The sequence below is a fragment of the Gordionus sp. m RMFG-2023 genome, chromosome 1, assembly GCF_954871325.1.
Source record: "Gordionus sp. m RMFG-2023 chromosome 1, tfGorSpeb1-WG-v2, whole genome shotgun sequence".
NCBI lineage: Eukaryota > Metazoa > Nematomorpha > Gordioida > Chordodea > Parachordodidae > Gordionus > Gordionus sp. m RMFG-2023.
This window is the reverse complement of record NC_088775.1, coordinates 24,842,425-24,856,150: the sequence shown is the minus strand read 5'-3', so window position 1 is coordinate 24,856,150 and position 13,726 is coordinate 24,842,425. Positions and strand designations below refer to the sequence as shown.

Below are 13,726 nucleotides of genomic sequence, written 5' to 3'. Positions count from 1 at the left end.
ATAAAAAAAAATATATATTTAAAAAAAGGGGGATATATATCATCCAAGAGAAGAGTGAATACTTAAAAAATTAGACCGGCAAATTTCCAGGGAAATCTGCTGGCGAAGGTAAAATCCTTCATTGGGGTCCCCTGAGATCTGTCTCATTTTTTTTCCTATGATTTTAATGAAATTGAGGGCCTCGTTTCCAAACATGCCTAGGGTATTGGTAACGATAGGAATGAACATAGTGTTGGCGAGGCCAGCGTATTTATTTTTTTTAAGGATTTCTGCCTTTTCGATAGCAGAAAATGAGAGGTTAGACTTGGCTGCAAAATCAACGCAAGTGTAATCCCATGTTAGCGGAAGACCATTAGAACAGGGTATGAGAGAAATACCATCCGGGCGTATGGCGTATTCGTTTGAAAGACCTACTGGTTCGAGGGTAGATGGGATATTAACTTTTTTGAGGGCGGCTAGTAAAATGTTATTGATAGATTTATGACGAGGTTGTCGTCCACGGGAGAACTTGCAGTGCTAGGGATGGTAAGCCTTCGATTCAATGGGCTGACCACAGTCGATGCAGATGGAGGGAACTACGACATTACAGCCGAGGCGGAGGGCTATAGATATACGTCACTGTTCGCCAGTCATGAGGAGGCCAAGATTGGCGCTGGGGATGGCTTCCAACCATTCGTAGCCAGAGTTTGCATTTAGTACCAAATTATTGGGATTTTCCTCAAAGGTCCTGTTCGAAATATGATATTCATCGGAACGGGCGATCAGAGGAGCATCCCAGTCTTTTTGGGTACTGGAAGCGGGACGGCTAAGGGTGGGGGAGCAGTTGTTGTCCCAAAAGGTGAGGGCCTGTGAGAGGTCAGTATCTGAAGGAGATTGAGCAGCAAGACGAGATGAGATAAAGGCTGAGAGGGAAAGTTGTAAGGGGGATCGGATACCAATACCACCGACTTGCATGGAAGGGTGGCCTGGAGCCAAGATGAATTGGAGAATTTAAGGTTTAATATGTTTTCTAGGAGATCCTTAATTTGGGTTTCGTGGGAAACTAGCAAATGGCTGCATTTGAAGATTGGTGAAGATCTCAGGGCATAGAGGATTTTAGGTATATTAAAATAGTTTTTGATTAAAAAAAAGGATTGATGGATGAGCGGGTAGGTAATTAAAAAGTGAGTTTAAATTAGATAAATTGTCGAGGGATTTGTTTAAAAAAATTGCTTTTTCACCCCCTATCGGTGATCCAAGATGTGTCATCTCTTCTCTGTTGATGGCTAGGAATGTGGTTTCTGAAGGGATGGATGTTGTAGCGTTTAAGAAACAAATCTCACATTTGGAGAGGTTGAGAGATAGTCCTGTTATATAAGAGATATTTTCGATGATGGAGGGAATGGACATGACTGTGGAGAGGTTGCCTGAGACTATACCGTCATCGAGGTACCAGGAATTTAAAGTGAGGTTAGATATAGATTGAATATCCAGGATTATCTTGTGTATCCCGATGCAAAAAAGGGCTGGGCCTAAGGGGTCACCTTGTTGGATTCCCTCCTGAGATTTTATTATGTTGTTATTGTACTTTAAAAAAGTAGGGCTAGAGTAACTGTTGAGAATGTATGTAGAATATTGAGGATATTTGTGGCAAAACAAGGGAACGAAATATTGACGTTTGATTGTATTGAAAGCATTTTTGAAATCAAGTTTTAAAACGACATTGTCTGGAATATTATTTGAGAGGGTAATGCGAGCAAGATGGGCCGAAATTTCAGAGCCTCCAGGTACACCAAACCCTAGCTGAAGTGGCGACAGGAATGAAGAAAGAGATTCCTTTATTCGTGAGGCAATGATCTTAGAGATAGCCCTTCTGAAGAACGACCCAACAGCAATTGGGCGGATACCTCCATCCTTTTTTTTGAGGGCTATAAGGCGGGCACCAAAGAGAATAGGAATGATAGGTGGTGGGAGGGGCCCATTAAGAATTAAATTTAATAACCTGGTAAGGTTCTGCAAAAGGGCTTTGCATGATATGTTAGGTTTTAAAATGTCTTGGATGAAAGGGTGTTTTAGAAGCAAGGCTTCTAGAGTGGACTCATTGTTTGGAGCTAAGGAATCTTCAGAGGTCATGACCCGAAGGGCTGAATTGATATTAAGGCTGTTTATTTTATTTGAAACTATTTTAGCCTTAGGGGCAATAGGGAGTGGATTGGATTGGTGGGTCTGAGGTGTAGGGGTTGGAATAGAGTCAGGGTTGAAAAGAGATATGAAGTTTTAATGTGTTTAGATAATTGGATATTTTTATTATCGGGAATTTTAAGGGTAGGTTTGCAGGATTGTTTACTGTTAATAGGATTAACTTGTTAAAGGATTCTGCAAAAGAATTGCGAGCACCACGCGGAATACGGGATATGGCGGAAACATTGGGTACTGATAAAAAATCATTGGCCCATGGCTGTAAGTTGGGAGTTTGCTGACTAGGGGGCAAGTTGGTAGCAACAATAGGCGGGGGATGGCTTGCTAAATTTAATAGGCAGAATGGAGGAGGATCTGTAGGTGTTATGCATGTTAACCCTGAACCTAGGCATCTAGAGGATGGGGGGCCATGAACTTGAAACTTTCTGGCTTTGGTAATTTTAGTATATTTATGGCAAGAGGGGCATAAATTATGCATTTGGATTATAGTTGCCAATATAATTGTTGTATTCTTACTTCACATAGCTATTTAGGCATGTATTATCCATTAATTTTGGAATATATGTAGGAATAGCTATCAAAATTTTGCTTGACAAATATTAGGACAACAAGGACCACATGAACCATTTGTTTGTATTTTTGAGATTCTATTATAAGAGTTGTATTGCAATGGAATGAGTTGTTACTTTGATAACTGAACTTATGTAATTATATAACATTTGTTTTTACACTAATAAATTTTAAATGAAGGATTGGATAAAGTCATCAGCTAAGTTTAGGATTCATTTGATTAATTCCTTAGTTATTATTAATTTATAGAATGGATATGTGGTAAATTGATCATCTTCTTGGCACCACAATACTTAAATTAATGATTTAAAATGGGAATAATTTAGTTATATCAGGGATCAATTTATGCATGAATATATTTGATGAAACATGTGGAAGTAACCTTTCTGAGCAAGGAAGGGCTGGAGGGCCATGTTTGTATTGATGGTCATTTTTTTAAATATGAATAACTTTGTGACAGGCAGGACAGATTTCTTTCATTCTGATGATGATAATAAAGTTTGATACTTAAGAAGTTTGTCAGTTTGAGTCTATAACTAAAACATTGGTATATGGTTATTTACTGGATTGTTAGATTATATGGCTTTTGTTGTAGATGAGTGCAGAATAATCAATTATTTATTGTACCAGTGAGTGTTTATTTTTATTTCATTGAAAATGTTTTGTGAGAAGTTTCAATTGAGAGAAATCATGTTTTAAGCTCTGAAAATATTGATGTTGGTGGTAGGGGAAAATTAGAAGGTTTTTTGTAGAAGGGGTCAGAATAATTAAATATGTATAGTTCATGTAAGTGTTGTATTTTTATTTCCTTGATAATGTGTTGAAAATAGTTTCAATAAGAATAAGCTTGTTATAAACATTTATTTACCGTTTATTTTGATATTTTGATAAACTATGATTTTTTTTGGAAAAGGTATTTTCGTTTTCTTGCGGCTTAACTCAGTTATATTGGTATTATGGTGAAATGAGGGCTGAAGAATGCAATAAGGATAAAAATAGCGATTCATGTCAGAAAAGATATCAACGCTTTTCTAAGTTAATTTTTTTTTTGAAAAGTTTAAACATTAAACAAACAAAAGTATTTTATAGAAATTTTTTCAATTTCTTAATAGGAATAAGTAACATCTGAGAAAAAGCTCTAGGAAAAACAAATATTTTTAGAAAAATATAATTAAAAGAGAATTCAAGACTAATAAATAATTCCTTATGGATTAATAGTTTGTTAATGTTTGAATATGAATTATTATACATTGTATATTATAAATAAGATATGTTATATGTAACCATCCATTTTTTAATATGCAATTTAGCTTATTTGAAACGGTCCAAACTCTATATTGGGCTATATTCGGCCTCGTGGACCTCGATAACACCGAACTCAAAGAACCCCATGTTTACACAGAATTCATAGGTCTTCTTATGTTTGGGGTTTACAGCGCTATAGCTATTGTCGTTCTACTTAACATGCTGATTGCCATGATGTCCAATTCCTATCAAATTATTTCCGTAAAATATATAATGACTTTAATATTTTGTAAATGCATATATATGAAGATGGGTTTTGTGGATCTGTTCCCGGTCTATTCCATGTCAAATCGATCAATAAAGGCACATTTTCGGTCGACCCCTTTTAAAATTGTTAAAAATTTATAGAATTGTTTAGAAGATAAGGAAATGAGAAGCCACTTATTTTAGCTCTCCGGCACACCTAATTCCCGAGATACATGGTCTCATTGCGAAAAATAGTGATCTTCGCAGCTGTAAAATTTTTAAAATGCTTATTTCAAAAACTATTTATAGTAAAAATAAATATTATAAATCAAATTGTAGGTAAAAATAAATGCTAAAGGTCTATCATAAGAAAAAAATAATTAGGGGCCAATTTTAGTCTTTAACTTCCAGTTTTCTATATTGCTTTACCCGTGTTTTAAAGCAATAAAGGGAATTGGTTTTCGAAAATATTTTTTTGCCTTTTATTTAGACAACTTTTATAAAAATGTATACTCTGTGAAAACTTTGGCGACGCAGGCCATATGGTAGAATTATTTATATTACGTTATCGCTTGATAAAAAAAACTTAAGCTATATGCGTTGAAATTATTTCATCATTATCAATCACTTGTTTTTTTTTAATGGTAATTTAATCAAAATATGTCGATTCCATTGTGTTTATGGATCTTGTGTAATATAAGGTATAATATATGTGTCGTAGTAGTAGAAAATTATGACTTATGCTTCATGGACTCAGCTTTTTCGCAAATTCAAAAAACGTAAATCTTTCATAACACGCTTTATTTTTTATGATAAACATGATTTAGTCTATACGCGCACTATAATGATTTTTAAGGATTTTCTAAAAATCCGGATTTGATAGACTCTTACGACATTATATAATATAATGAAGAAACGTATTAGATTGATTTAATTCAATATATATTATAAAATTAACACGCACTGATAAAAACATTTATAGTGTTAAAAACTTTATAACAAAATATTATTTTTTAAAATTTTCGATTTTTGTAAAGAATTCCGCCGATACTGAATGGAAATTCGCAAGATCCAAGTTATGGATTAGTTATTTCGATGAAGGGGCGACGGTTCCGCCTCCTTTCAACATTATTCCTTCCCCCAAATCAATATATTACTTGTGCATATGGATCGCCGATAAACTTTATTGTGTGCTCTCTATCGATCGTAAACTAAATCAAGAGAGATCTATCAAGGTTTTATTTTTACTATTCCATATCGCTCCATACAATATTCTTTCCATAAGCATATTCATTTTATTAAGAATAGGAAGACTTTTGGTTGACGCTTCACCTTCCTATCTTTTCTTTCTTTCTTTTCTTTACCTTCCTAAAGCGTTATATTGCTTTTTCTATAAAGCAACGTCGTTTATTTTCAAAATTTTCAAAATAAATCGTCCTCCATATTTAATTCTTGATTCCAAATAAAATTTGTATATTTTTATACTAAGTAAGATTCTTTTTCTTTTTAGTTTTCACTTTTTCGGGTGGTAAGCTCATTCAATATCTCTTTCAATTTTATATTATTCATGCAATCTATTTTATTTAATGTATATTTTGTAATATTGGCTTTATATTTATGGCACCTTTGGAGTTTTGTTTACCCATCACATCGAGGCTCACATTGGGGATAGGTAGCTATGGTTTTCGAGATGATTTTCATTATTTATAAAATTATATTTAATAGGCTTGCAAATTTTTCTTGGGGTGAGGAAATACCCCCCCCCCCCTCTTCCCTTTCCCTGTTTCATTTGAACCCACGAGGAGGAAAAAAATATCTTGTAAAAATATAAAATCCTTTAAACACTTATTTTTTGTTGAATTTGAAATCTCATAAATAATTTTAATAATATTTTTTTCCTTATAAATTTTCTTTCGGCAAAATATTATTTATTGATGGTAACAAATCGTCTATTTCAAAAATATTAAAAAAATTATAGAATAATAATATATTTTTCAGAAAATTTTTCAGAAAGCAAATGAAAAGGAGGCAAGATACCAAGTAAAGTTATTATATTTTTAAAACTTTACAAAGAAAGCATATTCATATACTTAAATTTCAAATTGAATACGGATAAAATTCGATATAAATGAATAATTTTTATTAAGCTTTATATTTTAAATATGTAAATAATTGATAGTTTGTCACTTGCAACAGAAATTAAATTAAAATTATCCCTTTTTAAACCATATTAGTGCTTGGACTAGGCATTCGATCATAAATTTCAAATTTTCAAATATATAAATAATTTGATTATTTTAATATTTTATTATTTTTTCTGATATTTTAATAGTATAAATTTTTTTATAATATCTAAATTGTGTCTTCTTTTAGATTGCATGCGATATTTATACTTATGTGTCTATAAAAAGTATACGCTATCAAGACTAATATTTCATCCCCTCTCTTTCTTACCATGCATTCATAGTTAGCGCGATTTCTTGGCCGAGATAAAAATATTATTTTGTATAATTCCCTGCGAATTCGCGCTAACTATGAATGAGGAATTATGCGCAATCTGTCAATTTATATTTGCTTTAACTTGGTTTTAAGATATTTTAAACAAAGAGGTTGCTATAAAAAATTAATATTAAAAGTGCCAGAAAAAAAATAATATTTGATTAGTAGCTTTAATTTAAAAAAACTAAAAAATATTTTTTGAATCGAATGTCGAAAAATTTCGATAGGTCTAGTTCGAACTAAGAATAAAATTTAAATTCAAAATTTTCGCTTTATTTTGAATTGGAGAATATATATTTATCCTATCATTCATTTTCCAAGATGGTTATAAGATCCTTAGTGAAACGTTACATCACTAATATGCAGCGGAAAAAACAGCAGTATTCGGGCGTTACAGAAGATGACATAAACGAAATAAAACAGGAAATATCTTCTTTTCGGTTCGAGATGCTCGAAATATTTAAGAAGACTGTCGATATGTTGAAGAGTTCAAGCGAATTCGCCGAAGACGCTGAGGAAAGCAATATTTTGAATTTACAGGCTAGCCGTAAGTATTTATATCGATACCTTCGGTCCAAATGTTTATATTAGAGTCTTAACCGGGTCAGGCATATCCCAAAAAATAATTTTTATTTCATCCCTGTCCTTTCTTCTCATATTAGGACCTCGCTTATAGTAAGCGAAATGCGATTTTGCCCAAGCGTTGCGAGTCCTAAATATCACGAATAAAATAATAAAAAAAGGGTAAAGTTTCTTAAAAAATTAGGTGAGAAATATTTCACATTTATATCATATTTTGTAATTAATTATAATATAATAAGCAAACAAAAAATTATTTGAGCTCTATTTCAGAATATATAAAACATAATGAATAATTTCTTTATTCCATTTATAAATCGGACCTCGACTAGCCTCTAAAGATTTGTTTTTGCTTCATTTTATTTTGTAAATCTCTCGTATATATATTAATGCTACTGAACATTAGAGGGAAGAGTTGATTAAAATAGTAAGGGAACGATAGATCTATTAGAATTGAAGAATTTTTAAATAAGTTAAATAAGCATCTTATTATTTTTTTATTATAAGCTTTTTACACATTGTTAAATTTATTGGTCTTATATTTATCATATTTTTAAATGCTCTTTACTAATTTATTATTCAATTTTTCTATATGATTTCTCTTCCTATTCGCTTCCTTTTTGAATTGGATCGATACTAATTAACCTTTATATTTACAGTAAATTTTTTTTATACGCTTAAAATATTTTATTGCATACCTCTAGTTCACATTCAGTTTAAGTAAAATCAGAGATCCAATAGCCTGGACAGCATAATTTAAAATATTGATGCGGGTTATAGAATAAATTGTAAAACCTGGCCAGGTTTAAAAATATCGATTATTTTAAAATCCAGGACAGGTATATTTAAAAATTAATAAATTTCGATTATGTCAATTAATTAATTGGGAAATTATTTTGGGACATTCGATAACTCAGATTTTCCTTTGGAGCAATTTATTAAAAGGACAAAATTAATAATCAATTTTAAAAATCGGACATGATCCAAAAATAATCAAATTAGGAAATCAGAGCTGGGCTTGAATTTTTTCAAATTCTATCAGTTTCTAAAAATTTGGCCCATGCAAATGTTTAAAATAGACCATTAGGGTAACATTCCTCCTACTTATCTCAATGAGAAAATATGTAATATAGATGGGTTTAATATTCAAGCGATGGTTTAATATCCTTATTTTTCACTTGAAAAAATCAAAGGTACCATCAAACCCAACAAAAAGATCCTTCAAAAAGAACGTCGGCTTATGAAAGGGAGCCTGGACGTGAATCCCGTCCAACAAAGCCAATCCATAATAACTGATACCGCCAAGGCCGGATTTGTAGGGGGACTTATCTCGGAAGCTAATGGCGGATCCAGTAACGGAACAGCTAAGGGTTTAGTATATTGCCACTTAAATTTTTATTTCTGAATGAGGAACTTACATTCGTCCATATAATTTGTTATTATTTATCATTGCAAAAAGTTTATTATTTTTTTCTAATGTAGGTACCATTATATTAATTAATCTACAATTAATTATCAAGCCTTAAAATCACAGTTAGCTTGTAGCTGTGTAATATTGTTGGATTGAAAAGAAGATTTTTATAAAATCAATTTTATATACTATCTTTATCTGTATTTAATAGAGCTGCCTACATTATTTAAAAAAAGTAACGCCGTTACATTCCATTAAAATACATCGTTACATTTAGGTTATTTCTAAAAAAAGTATGATATTTACGTTACCTTAAAAATAATATTCAAAAATATATGAAAAAATATTGCATAGATTGATTTTTTTTTATTTCATCTTCTATAGTATAAATTATTGTTTTGCAAATTCCTCAGTGGAAGGCTTATTTCGTAATATTTGAACCTATATTCCATAACATCATGAAGTCAATATGTCATACATGCTTAGAGATTCTAGGTGATAAATTAAATCGTAAATTAAGAAAACACGCAATCCCACATATACTTTTTCTAACGAAATTTAAGAAAAATCGCTATACTGCAGCTTATATTTTCCAGCATTTTAAAAATATGAAGAATTAAATCCTAAAAGGTGTAATCTTTAGATACGAATAATGCGAATAAATATGAAAGCTGCTTGAAGAATTTTGAAATCCAAATCGTCTCTTAACCATATTTAATTTTATGGATCATGCGTCGCACAGGCATTACAATTATTTTTTCGGGAATTTGAACGAATAGAGATATTTAATTCACATATATCCTATTAAAAAAATGTTAAATTTTTTAGGATAAAAATATACCAAGTATAGTATTTTGCCGCTATAGAAATCAACATGCCATATCATCTATTTTAAGTTGGATTAGTTTTTAATAAGGCGGGCTTCTATCAAATACATTTGCAAAAGAGCTTTAGTCGATTATAATTGTGATATATGATCAAAAGGATCATACCTTAGGATCATACCTTAAATAAAGAACAATTTTGGAGGAAAAATTTTAAGATTTTAGATTTTTAAACCACTAGCCAAGTCATTGTTGAAATGTCCTAAGAAAAAAAAGAGTTTTTATCTTAGAACAACATATTATTCAATTGTTCTTAGTTGTCTAATATTTTCTCTAATATAAAAAGATATAAATGTGTTTTAAATAAGAAATAATGATCTATCATAATACTGCCTACTTTTTAGATCCTAAATATTAAGGACAACAATTCACTAATAATGAATTCGACGAAGTATACGAAGTAAGAGGTATCTTTGGTAAACAAAATATTTGGATTGCTGTAGAATCCATAACAATTAATCAGATATCGGTATGGTGGAAGGGACTTTGCCACCTTGCATTTTAAGAGGAGTGGCAAATATCTTTCTAACCCTTCCCTATTCAACTTCTTCAGAAAGAAATTGATCCGATTGAAAGCTTTGACTACGGGAAAATTATTTAGCTTTGTTATGTTTATTTAATGGAACCAGAAAACGACTCGGCCAGAGAAAGTGAATATCAAGAATGATTTAAAATATTACCAAATTGTGCATTTATTTATGAATATATTTTGTATATTTGTTATTATAACTAATAAAGTGAATACTGCATATAAACATATAATTAAATTTGACCATCTTTACCGGTCAATTAACTAAATTGTATTTGACCGGCTAAATACCTATAATCATTGATAAAAAAATTTAATAATTTTTGATAATAATTATTTTTCATATCTGCACCTGTTCAGTATAGATGCCAAGGATGGCATGGGTATACTGTATTTTATTAACAAGTCTTTTATGTTTGGAAATTGTTGATTTTTCAATGATATATCTTCTCACTCAAATAACTTAGATAATTAATCATCAATGATTCTTGGTACCAATTTCCTCATAGATGTCAGATTTACTCACAAAAAAAAGAAACCAAATATTGTTTTTTTTCTTCATTTCACTTCAAAAGTAGTGATTAAAATAATTCACTATTAATATCCTCACTATCACTACTATCTAATATAATTGATGATATTTAGACGAATAAGAATAAAAGATGAAAGAATAATGATTAAGTATATAATTTGTTTCAAAAACTGGTTTATATATATTTTTTATTAATATTAAAAAATATTAGACAATAAATAAAAAACGGTTAAAATATAAAGTATCAAGTAACTCGGAAAAAGGGCTTTACTTTTTTGTGATAATAACGCCTTTACATATTTTTTGGGGAGAAAAATTTAAAAAAGTGTTTTATAGATGTGGAAAAAAGTAAAATTATAAATGTTCCTCATGTTAATTAATCGATAAATTCGTTTTATTAGGTATAATTAGATTTGTGCGCCGACGAAACTATCGGCGGCCGACACGAAGATTATTTTTGAAATAAAAAGTTAATTAAATCAATGAACATACTCATATTATTACTTGCAGATCAAAAACTAGAAATCGTAACGTTTCGCATATTTTCCTTTAGGAAATGATTTCCGAGCTATCATTATCATTTACTATTGAATTTGTTTCACTTCTAAAAAGTGATGCCAAGTTTAAGGTAGGCCTTTGCCTATGCGGGATTCGGCTGGCCGGGCAAATAGAGGCATGAGAGTGCTTTCAGGCATAATTAATATACTATGCCACCTGGTTAGGACATTTATTTTGTTTTCATATCTGTGCCATTATTATTATTTCCATTGGAATCGCCAATTTAAAAGTCGGTATCAGGGTATAGATTGAGTGCTATTAATATATCTAGCATATCTGATGTTAGATCTATTGTACTTAGGAATTTTTTTTGATCTGATTTGAACTCAAATCCAATCCTTGCAGATTTTAGAACAATAATAATTTCTCTCTTTTGATAGAATCTTCAACAAAAAATATTTCATAATCAGATTATGTAAACCATGACCCAATCATAAGTGGTTCAAACACCCTTTCTAACATTGGATCTCCATTTTAAAAATATGTAAAATTATGATATCAGCGCAACCAAAAATATCGGCCGGGCGTCGCACAGGTCTAACAAAATGATTTTCTCCTTTCCCTTCAATAAATTGATATACTTTCATATGTGACTATGCTAACCATTGCATTATATTTTTAAATAGAATTAATATTAAAATAAAGCTAAGAAATTTTTAAAAATATTTAATTATTGGTTTAAAATCTAAGATCAATTACTAAAAAAATGCCCTAATAAAAGTTACATTATATTTTATCACAAATATAATATTAATATTAGGCAATAATATTAAGAGGCTCAACAGCATACGTAAAAGTCACAAACATCGACCCCAGAATTATAGGGGATGGGACAAACTTCTCCGTGTGCTCAAATCTAAGACTATCCCCACTGCCATGTCTTCTGGGAAATCCGCTGAAGTAACTACATCTAGCCCACTTCCCGCTTCTTCCTCCCCCACCTCTACTATGCCTCCGGTGACTATTATTTCTGGAACGCCCTCTATAATATCCACCGATAAAAAACACCGCCCCACTTTGGGTTCTGGGACCAAAAGAGGATTTCTACATCATCGACACCGGGTAGACGAAGATGATCACGATGGCGATGAAGAAAGGAAGCGACTTCTCGGGTCCCGCCGTGGGGGTATTAGGGAACTTTCTGAAGACAAAGATGCCGCCGCTTCTTTCGAAATGACCAACCTGGCCACAAGTGGCGAATCGCTCAGTCCCCCTTCACCTGTTGTACGTCCACCATCTGCCATCCTAACTACTCCCACTAGGACAGAAACTGTAATTGTAGACATGTCTATGCCAGCGGCTATGCCCGCCCCGTTGAAGCCAGAACCTGTGACTGGACTGCCCCCGGTATCATCCAGTATTCCTACTAGCCTTAACCCGTTCTTAGCAGGAGCTACTGCCGATTCTGCCACTTCACAAGAGGAACACCTACCCAGACCGCCTTTATCTGCTGCCGCTAAAGGGAGTGAAGAACATCTGCCCCCTTCCAAACATTTAAAAACTACCAATTTCTTGGACATTTAATTATACTTTTAAAACAATCGATAGGACATAATTTAATTTTTATTTCCATGTTAGATATTTTAGGAACGTGTGGTGTAAAAATCGCAATATTTTAAGAAGATGTGCCAAATAAAACTCATACATTTATTTTATTTTTTATTAATACTGTTTTTTTTATTAGAAAAGAAAATATTAATTTTAAAACGCAAATTTTTTTATTTTTGGAAAAAACAGATGATATTATAATAAAATTTTATTCAGGGTGCTTTAAAAAAATCCATTTCAATCCACACAATAAATACCCCCCCCCCCCCCACCCTTCCCTCTCATATAAAATAAAAAAAATATAGCAATTAGTAGCAATTTTAACCATATAATGATAATACAAATCGAATCGCAAAATGCTTTGGCGTAAGTGCACACACGCCCTTTTTTAATAATAAATACTCAAAATAATACTCCGCGCGCGACTTGATTTTTTTTTTCATAAAAAAGGAAATATTTTTATAACTTATATATTTTTTAAAAAAATTGCCATAAACATTTGTTCTTTCAAAAATAATTTTGTTTTTTTGGATAAAGGGTAGCATTAGCTCCAAGTATTTTTCTATTTATTTTATTTAAATAGTCAAATCGGGTGGGCGATTTTTATACCTCTAACTTGATGTTTTTTACAAAGTTAGTTAGTGTCTTCCTTCCTTCATTTATTAATTATTATAAACTTTAAATGGCAATAATTAATAAGACACATGCTAATTAAGCTGAACTATAAATTATCACCTAATATTTTTTGTCTATCAAATTATAAATGGCGTTAAGAAACAATGATTTCATATAAACTTAGAAAATTAATCTAATTGTATTTTTTTATTCCATATTGTTTTTATATTATTATTATACGAAAGATATATATTTAAGTAATCAAATAAATATGTTAATTGTTAATTTGTCATAAATGCCGTTGTAAATCGATCTTTTGGAAAGCAGGATTA

At 31.2% G+C, this 13,726-nt stretch overlaps 1 protein-coding gene across 3 annotated transcripts in view; it reads left to right on the top strand.

Annotated features, from left to right (window-relative positions):
* The window catches only part of LOC135924462 (short transient receptor potential channel 4-like), an 86,628-nt gene extending 73,814 nt beyond the window's left edge, over positions 1–12,814 (top strand). For all 3 annotated transcript variants that reach the window (XM_065459542.1, XM_065459645.1, XM_065459592.1), the window contains 7 exons: positions 3,662–3,783; positions 4,059–4,254; positions 5,277–5,474; positions 6,238–6,279; positions 7,060–7,285; positions 8,511–8,687; positions 11,992–12,814. In XM_065459542.1, the coding sequence (XP_065315614.1) occupies positions 3,662–3,783; positions 4,059–4,254; positions 5,277–5,474; positions 6,238–6,279; positions 7,060–7,285; positions 8,511–8,687; positions 11,992–12,755 (1,725 nt within the window). In that variant the 3' untranslated portion in view covers positions 12,756–12,814. The remainder of the gene's footprint in view (positions 1–3,661; positions 3,784–4,058; positions 4,255–5,276; positions 5,475–6,237; positions 6,280–7,059; positions 7,286–8,510; positions 8,688–11,991) is intronic.
* The last annotated feature ends 912 nt before the right edge of the window (positions 12,815–13,726 follow it).